Raw genomic sequence first — 23008 nt, 5'->3', positions numbered from 1 at the left:
ACCGGCATAAAGCGCTGCATACTGACCCACCTGACGTCAACTCACCGCGTTTGCCGACGTTCTGGAGAAAGACTCGGTTGGCGACGGCCTGCCGCTGGCTGGCCTCGCGCATCTGCTTGCGGGCCACTTCCAGCATAAGCCGCTGCCGCAGCACCTCCATTGGGTTGTTGATCGAGAGCGAGGGCATCTTGCGCTTCGGCCGCGCGCGCCGCTCGCTGCTCCCCGCCACCCTCTGTGACAACATCAATCGGCATTAACAACCTATGTGCGTGCAATAAGTGCACTATTATTCTATCGCCATATGTGACTTGCGGACCGAAAAAGAAAGAAGAGAGAATACTTTAACTCTCTTTTCAAATTTTGCGGTTATAGCAATACACGCATTGTAATAGAAAACTGTTTGAGCGTTGCCAGTCTCGCTTGATCGTTACGCGCTTAGTCAGCGCCGACTTGTGCGCTTAAAGTCCATGCACGTACAAGAATTTTGCGAAAGCAAGCTTGAGCGGCTGAAAAGCTGCGTTAGCAATGGTAATTATTGTTATCGCATGATAGCTCCAGCTGTACTTGTGCAAAATACTTGCCCAGCATGCTTCTCAAGTGTGCCTTTGAAGCTGTGGCCGGTTTATAATACACTTTCTGCATTGCGTAATGCACTGAGTAATGTAGTTTACAAAGCTGATAGCAGGGCCCATAGTTTCTCGAAGCATATTAGTCTAATAATAAAGTGTTTTGTCTCATTTTCTCATACAAATTATGAGACAAAACACTAATATTATTAGACTACTTATATGCTTTGAGAAACAGGGCCCAGCACGTATAGACGTACGGTGGTAATGCCCTAATGTACCTATTGCAAATTTTGAAGAAATTTAAATGTGTTTATATTAACAACAGAAAAGTTTTTTTTATTTACAATTATGCGTGTATATTTTGCCAAAAAAACCATCTCTTATATTTTCACACTATATTTGTCCATAAAAACATTATAAATATAAACATAAATGATAAGAACAGAAAAAAACAAATGCGTGGAAAACAGTTTCATTTAGGTATATCATCATCATCATATGTAACTTTATTGCTAAATAAAAAATATTCTTATTCTTATTATTATTCTTATAAAAAACATACTACTTTGTGCTAACTTTCGCATGTATCTCTCAATATCATTATAAAACATGATACAACAAGTTTTATTGTCTTGAGTGGCCACTAACAGCCTGTAGGTACTTAGACAATTTGTACCTACCAAAAGCACATGATAAAAAAGTGCATCGGATAAAATATATTATTATACTTGTACAATGTTCGTTTTCTCGCCTGAGTATATATTTTATCAAGTGGTGTGCTTTTTAAAATATTGAACACCTTATTGTGAAGATCATTTCAGGCATTATTATTATGGAAAGAAAACATCTGGGTAACATAAGTTCAGCAAGGCTACTACGAAACTCGAAACTCGAAGTTTGTATCGTACCGTCCCTCTCGCTCTCGTATTAAATAGTATAAGTGTCAGAGGGACTGCACGACACGAACTTCGAGTTTCGAGTTTCGTAGTAGCCCTGCAGGTTAAATTCGATGAGATAGAATTAAAAATCAACATAATGTGAAACATTCATTAGATGCTAAAGTGCAAAGTCAAAGTCAAACTATCTTTATTCAATTTAGGCTATAACAAGCACTTATGAATGTCAAGAAAAAATCTACCACCGGTTCGGAAAAACCTCTGTTGAGAAGAATCCGGTAACTTTGTTGATACCTACTTTCTTTATTAAACGAATTAGGTATTCAAGTAACGACTTAAAATAAAAAACAAATGCTGTAAAATATTTAATTTTTATTATAAACCATGTGTATTACTACAGTTTTGAAATTTAAGATTTTACAAATCTGAGTTTGAATATAGTACTTAGTTAATCGCAGGAATTGAATCCCTCGCAACCTACATTTATGAACCTACCGACCAGGTACAGTTCTGTTGATTGTTTTTAGATGCGAGTAGAAGTGTGTGAAATTGATACGGCTAATTAACGAAGTATTGCAAAGTGGCCTTTTACCATATTGTTTCTTATGAAGCACCAAAGTAAGCTGAGTTAAAAAACAAATTATTTCTCTGCTGTTATTCATGGCTCAGAAATCTATTCATATTCATGTCCTTAGGAATTCCTGATTTTGGCACCCAAGTAGCAATTTGTATTTTGCAACTAGAAAGATTGTTGACACATCCATAAGCACAGTTTTTTTTCTAAGAAGTAATCAGTTGCGTGTAAAGGCTGCCTTTCCACACAACCTGGTATTCTGAATAGCTACGGTCCCTACCGTTTAATCAAAATACCATTGTGTAAATTTCAATAAGCTACAATTACATTGGCTTGTTGCTTGCAGACGCGAGATATGAAGGACTATTTTCATTAGGTTTAATGAAAAACCCACTTGTTCAAGAGAAACATACATAAAAGGCAATTCTTTTTAATATTGGCCTGATCAAGAATTGTGCACATGAAAGCACGTAATAATGGCAGTGTCTATTTATATGAAGTATAGTAGCTGTATAAATTTATTTTGTTTGTTTGAGTCTATACGGATTTATGAAGATAGGGTTAAGTACTAGAAACCAATAATTAGGCAGAGTGCTGTTCGCGGTAGCGTATATATGAGTGAGCTCTAAAAGGAATTATCAATTTGAAAGGTTTCATCCGACTTTGTCTACTAGAGGTACATCTCTATTTTATTTAAAGCGATGGTATATGGCCAATGTTTCTGAAAACTGTAGTGTCTGTAGTGCCTCTAAGCTAAGTGCTTTTCATTTGTTTGCCCTATTTATAAACGAAAACCAACGGTTTCGTTTTTATAAATAGGGCACATAAAGATTTATAAGTCAAGATACTTTTCCAATGGAAGGTAAGACTTCTTTAGTAGTGATTCTACCGTAGGTATTTATTTTAAGATCGTTCAAACACAGCAATTAAATATCACAATTACTAAACAAATTAAGTACCTAGGTAGATTTCGGATATTTATTGAAATGAAAACAAGTTTAAAGATAACAGTACCTTTATTGTTCATAGTTTAAAATCTCTGAAGGCAAAGTTATGATTCAGTGTTCAAATAACAATTACATAATCGTAAACATGCTTGGTATAAGTAGGTAAACTTAATAGACATTTTAAGATCAAAAGGGCTACAGATTTCATTATAGATACATCTTGCGTACAAACATTGGGCGCAGTTAACGACGACACATTGCCAGCTGGTTCATAAATAACGGTAATGCATGATCACAAAATTACATTTCCTGTATGGAATCGCACTAAATGCTCTGTTTTATGTTTAATGAGAAAAAAGGTCATTTTTTTTTTTTTTTTTCGATTACATTTCAATTCTGGAGCGAAATCATGTTTACAATGCAGCTAGTACAGAAGGTGGGTATACTATTATTGATACATAACTACAGCAATTTATTAAGTTATAGTTTAAGTAGCTGAATACACTTTCAACGGCTTAATGTGGCGACATATTCTATAAACCATATAGATTTCATTATCTAGTGGCTAACACTACTTAAAACAATAATTTCTAATAAAATTTTATCTACTTAAATAATGACATGGTGATATTGAGGATTAGAACTGTTTATTTAAATGGTGATCTAGTAGAATTTCTGCGAATCTAGAGAAGAGTCCCATTGCAAACCTGTAACAAAAAAAAATCGTTTTAATATTATTTTCAAACAGATAAAAAGCTAAAGTATGAGTACAATCAGTAAAATAACAATAATCTGTTTCCATTCCTACTTTTTAGACACGATCTTACATTGTGGTTAAATATAACATCGTATGTTGTACCCAGTACTTATTTTTTAAATGTTTAACTAGGTATAATCCAAAAGGGTATCGTCTTCGCTGAACTAAATTATGGGAGGTGTTTCTAAAAGTGAAGGTGTTAATTAGTAGGTAATTTACAAACGTGCAAAAATTACCCATATCTGCATGGTTAATTGACTGTGGCACAACGAAATCAACAATAGCACCGGTGTTAAATGTCCAACTGTTTGAACACCACCCTGTCTATGAACTACGTTCTGTTTAGGTTAGATAAAGCGAGTGTTCTTTATTATTGGGGACTTGAAGCCATTGCAAGGTGATTCAGTGTGCTCACCTCGTTTACCGATGTCGTTCAAGAAGTTCCTGTTGGCGGCGGCCTGCACGGCGTGGTCGTGGCGCGACTGCTCCAGACTCAGCTTCTGCCGCAGCACGGCCATCGGCAGGTCGATCGACAGCGACGGCATGCGCCGCTTGCTGCGCCCGCGCCACTCCTTCAGCGCACCACCACGCACATTAGCCAAACAACTTAACACATCTCAACTGCTACTTCAAACACCATGAAGGATCGAAACGTATGAGTACGTCCAGAATCCAGACACGAGAACAGATCACATTAATATATATTCACTAGGGAAATGTATGCAGTCGCTCATTTAAATTATAAACTCGATGAATATAACTCGAACCGAAACAATGAATCCAGAACAAATGGTATTCGCGGCAGTTCGGGGATTCAATTTGTAGCCACTGAGCGTGTCTTTCATTAAGGCAATAATAACCGACCCGGTTATACCAAATATTAACTTTGTTGTCTATAGCAAATTCAGCTTAAACGGCGATAAACTGATGCCGGCACGTTTTGATGAGGCACCGATTATCTGTTAAGAGACTGGCGATAACAAGGTACGCGCGAAAAACAATACCACTCCTTGCAGTCGGGTAAAAAGTAATAATACTTATAAGGATATCAGATCGAGGTTGTGAAATAGATACTACGCTTTTAGTTATACATAGATTTAATAATTATTAATAGTTACATACATAGATAGTCAATAAACCGTACAACTTTCATATCGAATACATAGACATGTTACATCAATGTACAGTAAATAAATAAACTTGCTGAATCTCGAATCACGAATCGTCTAGTTACTATTTTATTAGAGAGAATTCTTTGGACGGCAGCGAACAGCTCTGCGATCTAGTTTAGTGTTTCAGTTTGCAGTCCGAGCTACTCCAGGGATCTGCAAGATAACAAAAATTTACCGCTGCAAGTGATACATTGTTAATTTCAAACTAAATCAAAATTCTTTTAAATCGTAAAACTAAACTGTCATGGCATATAAAAATAAGTTGCTTAAAATATTTACTAGGTGAAACGAAAATAGTCGAAAGTCACCTCGTTTTCCAATGCAGTTGAGGAAGTCCCTGTTGGAGTGAGCGACGTGTTGGAGGTAGTTAGAATAGGCGTTGCGCTGCAGCACCTCGACGGCCGGGATCACGGAGAAGCCGCTGCGCGCGCGCTTGCCCGCGCTACGTCTCACCTTCGTACACGTACACCTCGTTTTAAACAATATTTAGTTCTTGTATGGCACGAGTGCACCTCTCTCTACTCATATTTTTAAATTCCACGCGCGCGTTCGTGTTATATAAGAACTAAATAGATACTACAGCGCCGCAATACTACGCGATATCGCAAAAGCGTGATGAGATAAAGCTTTGCTCTATGACCGTGTTTAAGCAATCAAAGGCTATGACAACTAATTATTGCTGTCTTAATAAGAAAACTTTGCAAAACATTACGAATTAAAAGATGACCACAGACTATTTCTTTTCGGGATGCGGGGCACAGCTTTATATAACGAGAAAATGAATAATTAGGTACTATGCGATAAAAATAAATAATTGGCGAGGAAAAATGAGGATGGGTTATATTTTTTCACACCTCTCCTTCAGAAAAGTAACTTTTCCTCCCTGACGAGAGGGAGCAAAGTGCAACTTTTCTGTTCAAGGCTTTTCTAAGTGTTTTATTGCAAATGCCATTTTTTGAAGTTGATAATTGTAAAGCCACGCCATTTTCTATGCTGGTTGTTCTGTAATAATATTTAGATTTTTTTTTCAAGTTTCTTAATGCTCGGTGTGAAAAGTTGTATGAGCCACTCGGGAGCAAAATTATTTTCATCTTGGGCGTTAACACTTGAATCCCTCATTACGCTCAGGATTCTACTTTAGAATCCCTCGCTACGCTCAGGATTCTATTGTAGAATCCTTCGCTACATTCTGTATTCAATGTACGCCCTCGCCGTAAATACACCGTTTTGCTCCCTTGTGACTCAAATAACTATTTCACGCCTCTCCTTCAGAAAAGTAACTCTTCCTCCCTGACGAGAGGGAGCAAAGTGCAACTTTTCTGTTCAAGGCTTTTCTAAGTGTTTTATTGCAAATGCCATTTTTTGAAGTTGATAATTTTAAAGCCACGCCATTTTATATGCTGGTTGTTCTTTAATAATATTAAGAATTATTTTTATCAAGTTTATTAATGCTCGGTGTGAAAAGTTGTATGAGCCACTCGGGAGCAAAATTATTTTCATCTTGGGCGCTAACACTTGTATCCCTCATTACGCTTAGGATTCTACTTTAGAATCCCTCGCTACGCTCAGGATTCTATTGTAGAATCCTTCGCTACATTCTGGATTCAATTTACGCCCTCGCCGTAAATACACCATTTTGCTCCCTTGTGACACATATAACTATTGAATCACTTAATTTGATCATTCAAAATATATTTTAATGTAACAACTACACCCTACGCTCCGGAAAAGGTTTTCGAGGACTTCAGAATGGCCATAATATATAATTCAAACGTCTCAAGTTGACATTCTAATTTGACCACTTAATTACCGTCACTAGAATGTACTTCGGACGGAAAGGGTCTATCCGTCCTAAGATAATTAATTACTTTTCAAAATAAGTAGGTGCCTGTACAACGAACGTTTTACAATTTACTTTATTTGAACCTTCAGACATAGCCGGAAAATGAACGGTGTCAAGTAGTTACATATTTTCCTGTATTTCGTAACTTGTAAAATCTTGATTAAAGTCACTCGAACACAAAGCACGAAGTCTAAGTAAGGCACGACTAATAATTATTGCACAGATCTATAATGATAAATCGGAATCTTTAATTTTTATTTACAGTTTTTTTTTTGGTGACCCACCAAATATGGTAAAGAAAAATGTGAAATATAAGCACCAAATAAGGTTAATATCTAAAATGCCTAATTTGGGTACCTGCGAGTCGCGAGGCATGTCCGCGAGCACGTAGAGCCAGGGCGAGCCGGGCGCGTAGCGCGAGCCCGCCAGTCCCGCGTAGCCCAGGTTTTCCTGGCAAACAATATGATTTAATTAATATACCTACACAACGACAGTGCGTGTAAAAAAAAATGCCACTTTCTAGCCTAGGTTTTCAAATAAGTTGCACAAGTAAGTACTCTGGTGAGCACGTTCCTACAGTGCCCATCCAATACCCGCTACGGTAGATCAGCTATTTTCCAGCCCGCGAACTCGGTACACAGAGATACCCAACGGTATTGCCGGAAAATATTTCAGCAAACTTCGTTTCGACGCGGCCCGCCGTAAGTATCTTATATATGTTACTTGTTTTTACAATGTCATACTTCAATGCAAACATAACACAAAAACGGTAAGGCCCTGTCTGTATATATAGCTATGTACGTATGTATACAACAGGATTCCGTCATTTCAGTAAGAGCCAGGGGTGTAGTGCGTAATATAGCGGAGACGTGCAAGGGTTAATATTTTAACTATTCCCTGACTTTAGTTTCGCAGGCGAAAATGTGACGAATACTTTTAAATGCAAATATCTGTATATTTATAAACACATAACAATAAATCTCTATTTCCCTTGGTCACGCCAACTTGAGAACGATTTTACCGATTTCATTTTTCATTTCGTTTGGCGCGGGTTTTTTATTAATGAAATGAATTTTTAAAAAATTCAATTGCTAGGCCTAAGTGTTTACGCGTGCGAATCCACGATAAAAAGCAAGTAAATAATTAATATATCATTAATTGCATGTATTTCAAATCCAATTTTGGTATCCTTTAGCTTTAATTTTTATAATAAGTATTGAAAAACAAGACTAAAAAGTTATTTCTATGCTTTTTTTTACTAACAAAGTGGATGTAATTGGCTAAAAAAATGCATAAATTATTGTGAAAACTTTCCGAACCATTTGACGAAATAATTATGATTAACTTAAAGAGTCAAGAGAAATGTGTTTTAACGTAGAGCATAATGTAAATATGTGCGCATTTAAACTAACATCGTCGGTTGTGAGTGAGTCGATCTGTGGCAGGTCCAGCGAGGACAGCGGAGCGAGTGCGTCCGAGGCGGGCGCGGCTGCCGCCCCCGCCACCGCCACCGCCACAGCGCACCATATCGCCCACCACATCTGCAACAATCCAAACAATACATGTTAAAATTGTAACTATATTTTTCATCACACTTGCTCGTAAACAGTGTCGTAACATGCAGGCTACCTTGGTTGCAACCCCCCAAATAAAACCCTCGACCTTAATGTGCTTGTCATGAAACCCGTGGTCGGTAAATGAGTCATTGCCCGTACTAATTTTGTTGTCATGAAGCCCAAGGTCGGTAAATGACTCGGTGCCCGTACTGATGGCGCCTCGCCGTGCGCGCGCTGCTGCATGCAGCACTACATGGACCACATGCACACGCACGTTGCGGCGCATGCCGAGGGAGGTTGAGGGCGACGTTGCCAAGAGCACAGCCTAAGGTATCGCCAATATTTGGAACAATTATATTTTTTCTTTTACAAATATAAAATTTTACTTGCAAATGTGATGAAAAACGTTGTATGTCGCACGGGCGGTACTAGAATTACGAACATCGACTCATTAAAGCCCTCAGTCTTCGACTTCGGGCTTCTAATAGACTCTCGTTCGTAATTCCTTATTTACCGCCCTTAAGACACAATGTACTATTTTATTGAAGCAACTAAATAAGTAACTTACAAAACTAGATTGAAGCTAAATAAGACTCCCGTGGCATGATCCCCGAAAGGCTGGTGACGTTGACATATTGAATGGTAATATTGTTTCGTTAAGAGAGGTTGTTACCAGCCCTCTCGTGACCACTATTTTTTTTCGTGCAGGTTCTGTATTTTCAATATACATTAATATGACCCCAAGAGCAGGTGCAGGGTGCAGGGTTGCAGGTGGTAGGACCTTGTGCAAGGGCCGCCCGGATTGCTACCACCATCTTGCTCGCTGGGGTAGGCAGAGCACACGAAACGTTACCGCTTCGGAGCCACTTTTAGCAATTTTAGGTTTTAGGTTTAGGTTTTAGTTTCAGGCGTAATTTTAGCAAGAAATTAAATTTAAAAATTACTAAAGACAAAAAAATCTAAAGTTGAACAAAACCTGTAATCCGGTCTCGCGCTACCGAACTTTTTTTTTATAAAAAAAATAGGCTTACGTTTGGCCTCAATCTCGCTTGAGAAGAGTAAACGCTAATTCAATTTCTTTCTTAAATAAATTTAAGAAGGTAAGTTTTATTTATTTTTTACCTTTTACGTATAATCATCTCTAAGTAGCGTTAATTTTTTAAGCAAAATCTTCAGGCTTTCGCTACCTACAGTCACCATCACTAATATCTGACACAACAATCGTGCATAAATATCTGATACGACTCTATTTCTAGAGCCGGAAGGACGTGTCAGATATTTTTGCACGCTCCGCTGTGGCAGATATTAATGCTGGTGACTGTACCTATGAAGCTTTAAAATACGATTCCCAAGCTCTGCCGCAAAAGCTTTTAGTGCAAACACCAAGAATGACGCGCGAATCAGGTTTGTGACTATTATAAAAATAATTATTTTTAACCAGTGTTGAGAGTACCTACGAAAGTAAGATAAATAAACTTTATTTGAATAATAATTCATTTAGATTTTTTTCAATAAACCTTACATATTAATAAAGGTAAACCAAAAATATATGACTATTGTCAAGAGGGCGGTATTGTTCTTAATTTATGTGGCAATAGTTCAGTATAGTCGGAACAATGACATCTTGACTTGTCTACAGCGTTAGCTACAGGTATGTTAGCTCTGATGTTAAGTTGGAAAGGTTTTGTAGTGAAATATTTTCATTCTCCAAGCGTTTTTTTTTTAAGTAATTTATTATAAACATTATTTACAATGATCCGTTGTTGACTAACGAATCGTTTTGGGCATTTTTGTATTGTTCAAAGAAACCGCCACAGTGACACTGACAATCATTAAAATTATTGCCAGTGTGAGAAATTAGTTCCAATGAAATTCCGCAACATGGCGAGTAGTCATATATTTCTGGTCAGGCTTTACCTATTGAAATTGAACGCCTTCAACTTCTAAATGGGACGCGGTGGACAACAGCTGCGGCTGAGCAGCTACGAGCGACCAGCGCGAAACGATCGATTTCAGACTATGACTTAGATTATTATGGATCGGCCTGAAAGCGTCGTGTGCATTTTTATAAGGTGGTCCTATAAATATTCAAAAGATATCTTTTATTCTGATCATGCCCCTCGCTCGACACTCTCGCTGAATTTTCGCTTAACCACGGCGTTTGCTTTTTTATCTTCCGTTTGAATGGAACAACGTACTTTCCTAATAATAAAGCCGAACCGATTTCTTCAATATAAATTTTCGATAAGCTAAGATACGATCCCAAAAAACTGTGTAATGCTTCAAATTTCATATAAAACACATCTGTTCACTATTTGATTTTCACAAAATCAAATGCGCATTTCGTCTATCATGTACAAATAAATAAGTAAAGAAAGTTTTGCCTCTTAACGACTAGAACTCAAAGAAAAAGCTATCAAAAATGTATCATTTAAAGCTTCTCAGCCAATAAAGGTGTTCAAATGCCATTTAAAGCAAGTATAGTTTCCGTCTTCATTTCAATCAAATACCAAATGTCTGGAACATTTCTCAAATTAATAAAAGAGCTGCCATTTTACTTTAACAGATATTTTCATTTAGTTTCTCTCACTTATGTTATTTATTCCAAAGGTAGGTACAGTCGAACCATTTGATTCCTTACCCACCATAGAACGTTTTACTTTAAGCGTCACAATGAATTATGATTGTTTTATTGGAGTCTTTTTGTATTTTTTATTTCAACTCCTAATTTGTTACTTTTACGGGTATCCCGTGAAACCATATCGAAAATACAGACTGAGACATGGATGCACAGAAAAACCAGAAAAAGAGACCAGCGCTGGGAATCGAACCCAGGTCCTCAGCAATCCGTGCCGTGCTGCGTGCTATAACCCTTACATCACCGCTGGACAGGAATCTACACGAATTTTTCCTATGCACGCACAAAACAAAGAATTTCCTTGTCAAGCAACGCGATGTCACTATGACTTTTCTACGAAAAGGTTCCACAGTGGATCTCGATTCAGTTAGTTCAATAGTACACACAAACCCAAGCCAATCACATAAATACATTCTTTCGATTTTATCAGATAGTTATTAATGCACCTGTGGTGGCATACCGCGGGGTTTACGTCAGGATTATTTAGACCGCCCTGCCCGCCCGAGATTACTGGCTAGTTAGGATTTGCTTTGTGTTCTTTTTTGTAAATAGTGTTAATACTCGAAGTAAGATTTGTATAAATTTCCTACGGTATTCTCTTTTATTTTAAAACTCTCCAGTGTATTTAGTTCGGTTGTCACAATATAATCGTTAACTGTTTTATTCTTTAGCCCATATTCACCAACACACATTCTGTCGTAAAATAATCATGCCCTACAGATATTTGATGAACAGGGTTCCAATATTTGAAAGCACATCTGAGAAAATACTGTCCATTCAGAATTTAGTTCAATTTGAATTGGGAGTGGAGTAGGACAAAGGTAGGTTCATTTTCAAATAGTCAAAAACTTTTTATGAGCGGCAATGCACTATACCTACTCAGAATTTACTAATTTTCCCGAATACCGAATTTTTATTTGTCTAGAATTTTTATTGTGAATTGTGAATAAATTAATTTAACTTACAGTTTGTAGAATTAATAAAGAGTATCTTTATCATCAACTTAAAGTAGACCGCCAACAAATTTTTGTAATACTCTGGTTCAGTAAGGGATCCAACCACATGCGACGTTTATTTATACTTATCGTGCTTCCATAGCCTATCGATAATCGAGCCCCTATAATATTATATTCTTAGAAAATACAATAGCAGCTGCCATTGTGCAGTATTGTGATACGGGTCGAATTAATTCCCTTCGATATTATGTATGTTCACTGAAATCAAACTGACATTACAGTAATTGATACCCGACGTTGATACCATCTGTCGAGATGTTCGCCACCAAGTATTAACTTATCCTGACCATTTTCGTTACGCTGACGTTTAATTAAGTAGCACCAATTATTTGCAAAATGAATTAGCTCTATTCGTATCAACTATGTTCTCATATATTTATATTCGGGCCTTATAGTTGTACTGGTGCATGGAGGATCATTTAGAGCGCGCCGGGCGGGGACTTTGCGCCCCGAGCCGACAAGAAGACAGGCTTTGCGATGCGCGTCAGATATTCGTCGGGTGCGGGATTAAAAGGTGGCCACTGCTCCGCCTAGACCACAATTTTATCAAAATAAATTTACAGTTAAATCGGTCTTTGGTCTTACTAGAGACCCCCTTTCAATCAAACAATATCAACTTGACGTAAAGTTGTTTGAGAATTCTACTTTGTTCTGTAACGGGATTGAAGCTTCGTTCAACACCACTAATATGATCCAGTCGATTTGTTAGGTTTACATAAAGTAGACTCTAAAATACGAGTGCATCGAGCTGTAAGCAACCTTCAACCCGCCCGACTAGAGTCTAACGCGCTGACGTTCGCAATCACATATCAACTTGACGTAAAGTTGTTTGAGAATTCTACTTTGTGAGCGAATGTAACGGGATTGATTTATACCTCTACATATATAAGCTTCGTTCAATTAATGAACGGGTATGCACCACTAATATGATCCAGTTCAGTGCTTGTCGATTTGTGAAATAGGTTTACATAAAGTAGACTCTAAAATACGAGTAATAAAGCATTTATAATAGGTGAGGTATTCGCATTTAAAGCGAGCTGTAAGCAACCTTCAACCCGCCCGACAGAGGCGTTGTCTAACGCGCTGACGTTCGCAATCACATTCACCATCTCTCTCTACCAGCGTCTTATCCCGTGTGACAGAAAGAAGTGGTGAAAACTATAGTGATTCGAAGTTTAGACAATAAGGCCTCAGGTTTGAGGTCGTACTCGTACGTAAATGGAGGCCTACCACGCTCTCTTAATACGATTCGGTTTAGGCTCTAAACTGAACTGCATCGCTATTTCGTACCATGACGTTACTTTTGCGATTCAGTTCAAGCACGGTTCAGCGACAGCGATACAGACATTTATCTACATGCATATCATAACTTCCCTATTATATGTTCAGAAACGACTATCAAATGGCCTTTATTAAAAAACATGGTATCTGCGGGTGCATCTTAATGTTTACATTAAAGTATCGGTAATACTTTTTTTAACAATGCATATCTGTACATATTGTAGAAAACTTATGACATGCATGTAGATAATAATTATTATTCAAAGTCAAAGTCAAAGTCAAAATACTGGCCATATCTGAACATATTATAGAAAACTTATGATATGCATGTAGATAAAGTTATGTATGCGGCTATACATAATTAGGCATTATGCACCAGCCACATAAATAACTATTTCATTCACTCACTTCAAGCGGTTTTCGTACCATGACGCTTAACTTGAGTGGGAATTGAATCGCTTCACTGTCAAATTTATCGATTCAGTATAAGTTACTCATTCTGACAATTCTTTTGGAATTTTAAGTGTTTTACTTGGAATATTTTTAAATTTCAAGAACTTTTTAACTTTTATTCAAGTTTTATAACTTTTCATAGGTACTCACGACATTGTGCTTTTTAACTCCTCATTGTTAAAACTAATTTTTCAGTGAGAAAAGAGACTCGTGGATTAGTGACAGCGTAATCATTTTATTTGTTATCAACACAACGGTTGCTAAGAACATGGAATGACATAGAGTTATGGTTTTCCAAAATAAAGAGGTTTTAGCGTACAATATTTGGTTTGCATATAGCGGCATCCCTTTCGCAACTTAGCGTTTCAATTTCGGACCAGAGACAATATCGGTCTTTCATTCACTTGTAAACCATTGAGACTCAGCTCTGTGAAATAAACGTCGTGGTGTGCGTCGTGGTATTTCAATTTCGAGGATTCAGTTTAGGTGCCTAAATTGAACTGCTCTGCGTTTGGATGTTTATGAAAAGATCATGGTAGGCCCCCAGCTCCCAATCCTAAGTACATAAGCTACCTGACATGTTTGTAGGTAATAAATAAGTCAAACGAAATTTTACCTAGAATGTGGCTTGAAAACAAATCGAAAACGCGATCGTCGCGAAATGTATATTTGCCAAATCTGAGGGCTATTAGGCCTTCGTGTGGTTTCCGTCGTGAGTGAACGATTCTCTAACGAGTGCCCTGTTTACACAGGATCCCTCTTGTTAGTAGACAAACTTCCGTTGTTTATATGTCGCTCGCCGTCTCCTGTCGCTCTCGTGCCGCGCAAGCCAATAACTACGACAGCGGTTCGGCTCGGCGACAGGAACGTGCCGCATGCTCCATTACTCCTTTCATACCACAGACATTGCGTTCCGCCGGTTTTTCCACTAAACTAGTACTTAGTACAAGCAAGCTCAAGAATAGCTGAATCTCTAACTACTTAACCATCTTTGCCGCAATTGCAAAATGTACAGGAACAGTTTGAAATGTTGTTTCAAATTAGTGACAGTGTCAAAGTACTAAGCGGTTTAGCTACTTCAGAGCTTGAACAATCAAGATTTAGATTGCTTGGTGGCACTGACCGTCCATATCAAAAGCTTTTTTCAAAACTAACTGAAATATTGTCTCCCCTCATTGCCCTAACAGGTAGTCATTATTTTCCTTTATTGCTTGCGGCTTCAACGCGTAGGATTCATATTGTACGTTATTCCCTTGAGAACTAACCATTTTTTCAAGTAGAAATAGTACATTGTACCTTAAGGGCGGTAAATAAGGAATTACGAACGAGAGTCTATTAGAAGCCCGAAGTCGAAGACTGAGGGCTTTAATGAGTCGATGTTCGTAATTCCAGTACCGCCCATGCGACATACAATGTTTTTCATCACATTTGCGAGTAAAATTGTATATTTGTAAAAGAAAAACTAATATTTTTACAAATATTGCCGATACCGCTGACTGTGCTCTAGGGAGCGCCAGCTCCGCGCGCTGCTGCACGCCATGCAGTAACAAAATCATTTACCGACCGTGGGCTTCATGACAAGAAAATTAGTACGGGCAACGACTCATTTACCGACCACGGGTTTCATGACAAGCACATTAAGATCGAGGGTTTTATTTGGGGGGTTGCAACCAAGGTCGCCTGCATGTTACGACACTGTTTACGAGCAAGTGTGATGAAAAATATCAAAAGTGTTATTCCAGAACATAAATCTAACCTTTGTTAAAAAAACCTGCCAAGTGCGTATAGGACGCGCTGTGTAGGGTTTCGTGCGAAGATGCGAAAAACATATAAAAACCGGCCAAGAGCGTGTCGGACACCTCCAAGATAGTAGCCATTACGAAAAAAAATCAAGTAATATTATGTGCGTTATAACACCATTAAAACACTACAGTCTTAAAATCTATTACCAGAAAAAGAGCGTATCTTCACGGCACTTACGTCCTTTTGTTGAGAAGCGCTGTTTTTCGGCAATAACTCAAAAACGGTATATCCGATCATGTTGAAACCAATTTTCGTTGAAAGTATTTATTAAGCGTTACATTCCCATATTTTTTGGACAAACGGTTTACAGGATAGAGGGGGGGGACGACACAGTTTTTGCAACTTTGGGAGCGATTATTTCCGGAAATCTTAACTTAATCAACATTTTTTTGAGAAACCTTACTATCTTTTCATAAGAGCTGTCGAACTATGATTTTTTTTTCAATTTCTGTTACGTGTATGGGCACTCCACAAATATATTTTTTTTTTTGTAATTTAACTACAAAACTACTCCAAATTTCATTGATATACATCTTGTAGTTTTCGAGTAAAATGCCTGTGACATACGGACGCACGGACAGACAGACAGACTGCCTTGACGAAACTATAAGGGTTCCGTTTTTGCCATTTTGACTCCGCAACCCTAAAAATATCGATAATTCGTTATATGTACTACATTTACGTATTTTTCCAGCCAACTGTAAAGTCGGTAGAGGAGAGCCACTTGACTCTAAAGAAAGTTATCACTTCAGAGATTAAGCTTTTGCAAACGGAGCCTTAATCTAAAAATGGTGGTCCCGTTGTGTGCATTAGCACCTTTGAATAGCACAAAAATTCAATTGTAAATGGAATTCACCTTTCGAGTAGCGAAACAGGAAAACATAAAAGAAACAAAGTTGCTAAAACATATTTGCAATAATTTAAGAAGTTTCAAAGGCATTCTTAATTCAATAGCCAACTCGAGTCCTGTTTCATTTTGTTATGTCGGACACATACCTAAATATTCATTTCAGCTGATGGAAGTGGGAGTTTACCCAGACGAATAGACGAAAAATACCATTATTTTTTGTCAACCTCCGCCGGAAATTCCGGAATTTTCCTAAATACACCCGGGAACTCCCAAAAATTACATTACCTGTATTATGACGAACACCCATGCTGAATTTCATGACTCTTGACTTAGTAGTTAAGGCTTTGATATTTGACTTAGATTCCGTGGGATATCGGGATAAGCAGTAGACGTCCACGTCTGGAATAACATACTATGTATGGGCTAAGCTATCTACATAACTTTAATCTAAATCCGTCCATCCATTTTAACTTGAAGGACAAACTTTAATAACTACTTAGCCTACTTAGCCTTCGCTCCACTCCATCACGTCAGTTAGTGACGCAATTATGATAAACTAGCCGTTACCCGCGACTCCGTCCGCGTAGTACGAGTATTCGTTTATCGCTATCCCGCGGGAACTTTGCAATTTTCTGGGATAAAAACTATCCTATGTCATTCCCCGGGACTCAAAATATCTGTACTTATACCGAACTTCATCGAAATCGGTTCAGTGGTTTAGACGTGATGAAGTAACAAACATCCAAACATCCAAACCTTCAAACATCCAAAAATCTTCACAAACTTTCACATTTATAATATTAAGTAGGATAGGCAAGGAATATCATCGTAATTAATTTTCGCTAACTTTACAGGGCGGAACATCAAAGATTTATATTTTTTTATAAAAAAAAGAAATGCCTTGGTATAAAACCACCACATAATCAACTAAGCTAATACTAAAGAATTTTATGATTGTTTTGTCACCAATAAATTTATTTCTTTTAACCTTTTCAGTGACTTACGATGATATTCTACAACATTAAAACATTAAGTTTGGAAAATTGTGTTATAACTGACATGTAGGTACAATTCTCTTTATAAGTATTCAGTGTTAGTATAATAAGGAGTTATGTCGAAGAATAAAAATGTAAATAGTAGTTAATACAATTTTTTTCATGCTATTGGGCATTTCTTATTCTTACGTTTTTTTGTGTGAGTTGTAAGAATTGAGTATATTTTTTAGGAAAATCAGTAAACTGTATATTAATTACCTTAGCAAATTACATCTAGTATTATTTTTGAATATAATTTTTGACGTACAAAAATTAAAAATATTTTTAAAAAAACTTTCACGTCCAAAATGTCACGGACCGTGTAGTGTCAGATTGGCGGAATTTGAAATAAAATGTTTTTTTCCGAAGAAATGTTATGTTATTTTGCAAAACATTACAGCAATTATGCAAGACTAACCTTTGTTCTATAAAATGAAATTAATAAAATATATAAATAATAATGACTATTTGTAAATTTTGAGCAACATAAAGTTTGTGAGTAGTTTTTGTGTCACGACCGTGAGCGATACTACAAAATTACGGTACTCGCTACAAAAGTAACATTGATGTTGGCAAGCCTTTTAAAAGTTTTTTAAAACAGCAACACTCTCTTCTTGTCAGATTTTCAAATGGCTGAATGTAGTGTGTATCTCGGTTTTTTTTAATTTATTTGTCAAAAAGGACAACCATAACGCGTCAACGCCGTGAACGAGTTTTGAACCTAATTACCAATGTCACATTATTATTTAAAACATAATTATGTAGGTAATGTGGTGTAGTTTAAGATAATTACATAAGATTTGTAAAACCATGGTTGTCTTTTAGGTTATATCGAACACGTTTCAAATTGTCGCGACCATAGTATGAAAAAAATGACACCGCCGTGGACTTTTTGAATACATGTTACGATGTTGTGACATTAAATTTCATTTGAATTACTCTGTGGATCTGTTATTATGCTTAGTTATATTGTTACATATGCATATAATTTTTAAAATTACCTTTTAAGGTATACTGATATTCCGCTAATCTGATTTTGTAGATGTCACGAAAGAACAAAACTATGGAAGAAAAACAGCCACATTCAGTAATTTCACGACCCAGGCACCATCTGTCACAACCGTGTTTATTACCTATTTTTTTTGCTTCCTGAGGGCATTAAGCTTGTCCATATACATAAAAAAAAGTATTACATTCTCAACACTCAAAAGTCGCAAAAGTCACAAATTCATTAATAATTATTTAATTAATATTATTATTTACTATAAATTAAATTAGAATCTAATATTTATAAAGATAACGATGCCTATGAGAAAACGGCGTGTCATTACGTGGCGTATCTTATATCTGCACCTGGCCATAGTAAATGTATGGGATTGATTGTACTAACACGCGTCAGGTAGCGTAGCATGGCTACGCGTATTATTAGTGTGTTTCTACCTTTACACATTTTTATTATTATTGCTTAATGAGGGCTATCGTTTTTTGTCTCACTAGATGGCGCACTGTAGCGTGAGGTTTTTAAGTATGGCTTTCAAGGTCTGTTATTACGGGCGTGAAAACAAAGTTTACATTAAAATCATATTTAATACACCTTAAAACAGTACCATAAAAATATCGAGCAAGTGTTGCATAGTCCCCGTTTTGTTCGGGAAAAAGGGAGGGCAAAGGTTTCCGAAACACAAAACTGTCTCAAAACACAGACATTCATTGCCCCAGAACGCATATTTGCTATAATTAATTTCATATATTGCAAAATATTAACAAATTTACTCTAATTATAAATAAACCCGCGTAGCTCACCCATAAACTATGAGATTTGACATTTCGGAGACCTCACGCTACACTAGCGCTTCTAGTGGCGAATTAACACGCGATAGCCCCCATTGCATTATCTTATTTATAATGGAACATATTTTTTTTTAAAGTAAATATAGTAACAAATAAGTTATTTTAAAGCAATGTTAATGTTTTTTTCTAGAGATAAAATAAATATTAAATTCGCAGGAATAAAATATTCCGCATTTTGCATTTTAAAGTTGAACATTTCGGAAACAGATCACGGAATCGAAAAATCGTCCTGGCAAAAACCCAATGGTTTTAAAAGACATATCTTACGATATCCCACACCATAGGGTTAGTCGAGAAAAAAAAACACCCCATCTTTACGTCTATGGGAGGTACCCTCTTTTTTTTTATTTTACCACTTTGTCGGCGTGACAGCTTTTAACTGTCTCTGAGCTTAGCCGCAGACAGACTGACAGACAAACGCAACTCACTACTCTTTTTGGTTTTTATATAAAACCCGGATAACTAAGTATAAAGATATTCTATTCTACGTTGCCTAATACTTTATTTTTTTCGAGCCTCGACTAATCTATGTGAACCTTGGTGATCAGATTTTTCAATTGATTATTTAGTCGTAGTTTGAAGGGATTTTTCGAAAATCCTACGGAAACGGACCATCCAGGATATTAACCTCATTCCAATGGAGTATTGTGTAAATATAAAAATCTACGCAGATTAAGTCACGGGCAAAAGCTAGTACATAAATACGGGTACTTCTATATAATTGTGATTTACATTTTTAACAGTACGGTATTGGTACGGGCTACATCAATCATTTTATCGATCTATCTATTTCTATCTGCGCGGGAACGTCTAAACATCAAGGATATTGTTGTAAGCAGTCTGTGATGGATGATCAGTGTGATAGCTTACATCCAGGTGTACACAGTCAATAGCTCCTGTTTGATTTAAATTCAACCTCCTCCCCGAAGGCAAAAGCGAGTAAAAATATAATATAAAAAATAAATATATGTAAAAATATCTCAATATACCCAAACCACCTTATTTCGTGTTGGAGTATAATTAAATACCTATTTAATCCCATCGCGATTTGCAATAAGTGAGTTTGGACTTCATAGTTTAATTTTGAAATTTAAAGAATTATCTGGCCAGCTAAAGCCTAAAGTCCTAACTTTAATCTCACATATTATCAAAACTGTCCACATATTTAATGTGAATCCCTGACCTGAACTACCTTAACCATTTCGAGGCTCGCACGTCAAAACTCGTTGTTATTGAAATGCAACAAGTGTCATCGACGGGATATCGGAAACGGGCAAATATTGGCAAATATTGGCTTTCCAGGTGCGACCGGATACGTTTCGAGAGGTTTCGAGCAACCCTGCCCGTGCCATAGGTACTCGTATCGTACGCATGCGACTGCCCGCCAATATTACTTTGCCAGTACAGCGAGCCTTCGGCCTCTCACTAAGATTAGCTATATTCCATTTATTTTAACTTTTTTTTATTCAACTGGATGGCAAACGTGCCAGTGGGTCTCCTGATAATAAGAGATCACCACCGCCCATAGCCACCTGCAACACCAGGGGGATTGCAGATGCGTTGCCAACCTAGAGGCCTAAGATGGGATACCTCAATTGCCAGTAATTTCACCGGCTGTCTTACTCTCCACGCCGAAACACAACAGTGCAAGCACTGCTGCTTCACGGCAGGATTAGCGAGCAAGATGGTGGTAGCAATCCGGGCGGACCTTGCGCAATAAACATTAAACATTAAAACATTTGAAACTTAATGGTAAAATTTGCACACGTTTTGAAATGAAACAACGAAACTATTTAAAAATTCTGTTAACTTCTATAATAAAAACAAAATAAATGTCGCTAATAAATGTACATGTAGGTATTTTTAGTACATTTTTGTTCGAAATACCGAGAAACGTGTGTTACAATTTGACCGTTAATTTCAAACCTTAAATTAAACGGAGTACATGTAGGGTGGTAAATAAATAATTTTGGTCTAGATCTACTTTTAGTTTCTACTGGTATAATAAAATTAATCATTCGCAGTGTACTTAAAATACTCACCATTTTGAAGTTTAAATATAATGGATGTGACTGAAGAAATTGAGAAAATTATCTGAAAACAAAAGAAAAAAATGTTAGTAAATTTATTTTTAATATATACATTGTTGGAGCCGTGGTGGCCGAGTGATATGACCTATGGTCTCTCAAGCAGAGGATCGTGGGTTCAAACCCCGGCTCGCACCTCTGAGTTTTTCGAAATTCATGTGCGGAATTACATTTGAAATTTACCACGAGCTTTACGGTGAAGGAAAATATCGTGAGGAAATCTGCACAACAAACCCGTGAAGCCATTCAACGGTTTGTGTGAAGTTCCCAATCCACACTTGGCCCGCGTGGGAACTACTGCCCAAGCCCTCTCATTCCGAGAGGAGGCCTGTACCCTGCAGTGGGACGTATATAGGCTGGGATGATGATGATGATGATATACATTGTTTACTGTGTGCAAAGAAAGTAATTTTATATTACAACTTCGATTCTATGAATACTTTTAGGAAGGTGATACGTCAGGCGACGCTTGTGAATCGTGAAATTTAATAAGTACATGATGACGTCCCTGAGTAAATACATAAGTACCTATATCGTTCTGAAATGGAGTAAAGCTGTATGTATTTCAGCAAAACTACCGCTCAAATATTTTTTTAATTAATTGTGACAATTAAATAGGGTGTTAATTTTTTCATACTTCATTCCCATTTCGAATTCAACTTAGTTTTTCTCCATTTGCGAATGGTATATCTAGTAGGTGTTATTTACGAAATCGTCCTCTGGGCATTATTTGTGAAATGCTCCAGATTTATAAAGGAAATTCCTAATTTAAATTTTAGTGATTTGATCGTTTGAAGGTATTAGATAAAATATCACTAATTTGTATTTATCTCCAACACCTGATTATTAGGTATAGGCAATGGATATGTATCGTCTACAGGTGCGTAATTGATTGCCGACGCTTCGATCATTCAGCCAAGTAGGCCATTCATGAAACACTTCAACAACTAATTGACCGGCCAGAGCTCCCACGTCCACGTGACAAGCGGGGGCGAGTATGCGAGTGTGACGGTGCAAGCTCGTGGGACTCATTTTTGAGATTCACAGCTAAAAAATAACACCTAGGTACCTACTAGTATTGCGATTGAGTATCAGAGTAATTTACGTTCATTTAAGCTTTTTCTTGCGCATGCGTTACCTACGGGCCATTTAATTGTAAATGACGTCTCACATTTAGGGAAGAGGATGACGAAATATTTTGGGACACTCGAACTATTTTCTTAAGTAATAAGTGGGAAAAGGAAGAAAATAAGTAAGACGTACTTTATGGATAGCTTAATTACTTATAAGTAGTATAAGTAATAACACAGTCAGTAATTCAGATCCAGTGAAATTTTTGACATTTTAACTTTATGAGGCGAGAGAAGGTTTACTCATCATTACCATCAACTCCCACTCTGTGTCTCCCACTTTTATGTAATTTATTAATTTAAATTTTAATCGTAGTCACAACTTGTTAAATCACACGTATCTTGTTAACACGAGTATAGGTTGTTTTTAACGGTATTTTATGATATATGTTATAATATTAAGTATATTACTTTCTTTCAGTTCTAATTTTTAAACCTGACATTAAATAAATCGATCAAGTGCGAATCGGAGTCAAGCATCGAGATCTCCTCACAAATTTGTAAGTATCTAGAAATTTTCAGTGTTAACAGTGTTTCACTCAGGAGTATTT

At 36.9% G+C, this 23008-nt stretch overlaps 1 protein-coding gene across 4 annotated transcripts in view; it reads right to left on the bottom strand.

Annotated features, from left to right (window-relative positions):
• Positions 1–23008, bottom strand: part of Dh44 (corticotropin-releasing diuretic hormone 44) — a 57623-nt gene that overhangs the window by 4001 nt on the left and 30614 nt on the right. The window contains exons 2-6 of one of the 4 annotated variants that reach the window (XM_074088498.1): positions 21283–21334; positions 8171–8299; positions 7116–7208; positions 4159–4315; positions 3037–3693 (exon numbers count right to left, since the gene is read on the bottom strand). In XM_074088498.1, coding sequence (XP_073944599.1) covers positions 3650–3693; positions 4159–4315; positions 7116–7208; positions 8171–8299; positions 21283–21285 — 426 coding nt within the window. In that variant the 5' untranslated portion in view covers positions 21286–21334 and the 3' untranslated portion in view covers positions 3037–3649. Of the gene's footprint in view, positions 1–45; positions 233–3036; positions 3694–4158; positions 4316–4831; positions 5069–5223; positions 5369–7115; positions 7209–8170; positions 8300–21282; positions 21335–23008 lie in introns of those variants that run through there. The other 3 variants (XM_074088512.1, XM_074088505.1, XM_074088495.1) reach the window with 3 other exon arrangements.

The sequence above is a fragment of the Choristoneura fumiferana genome, chromosome Z (assembly GCF_025370935.1).
Source record: "Choristoneura fumiferana chromosome Z, NRCan_CFum_1, whole genome shotgun sequence".
Classification (NCBI taxonomy): domain Eukaryota; kingdom Metazoa; phylum Arthropoda; class Insecta; order Lepidoptera; family Tortricidae; genus Choristoneura; species Choristoneura fumiferana.
Note: the sequence above shows the minus strand (reverse complement) of the source record. Positions and strands in the feature narration are given on the sequence as shown.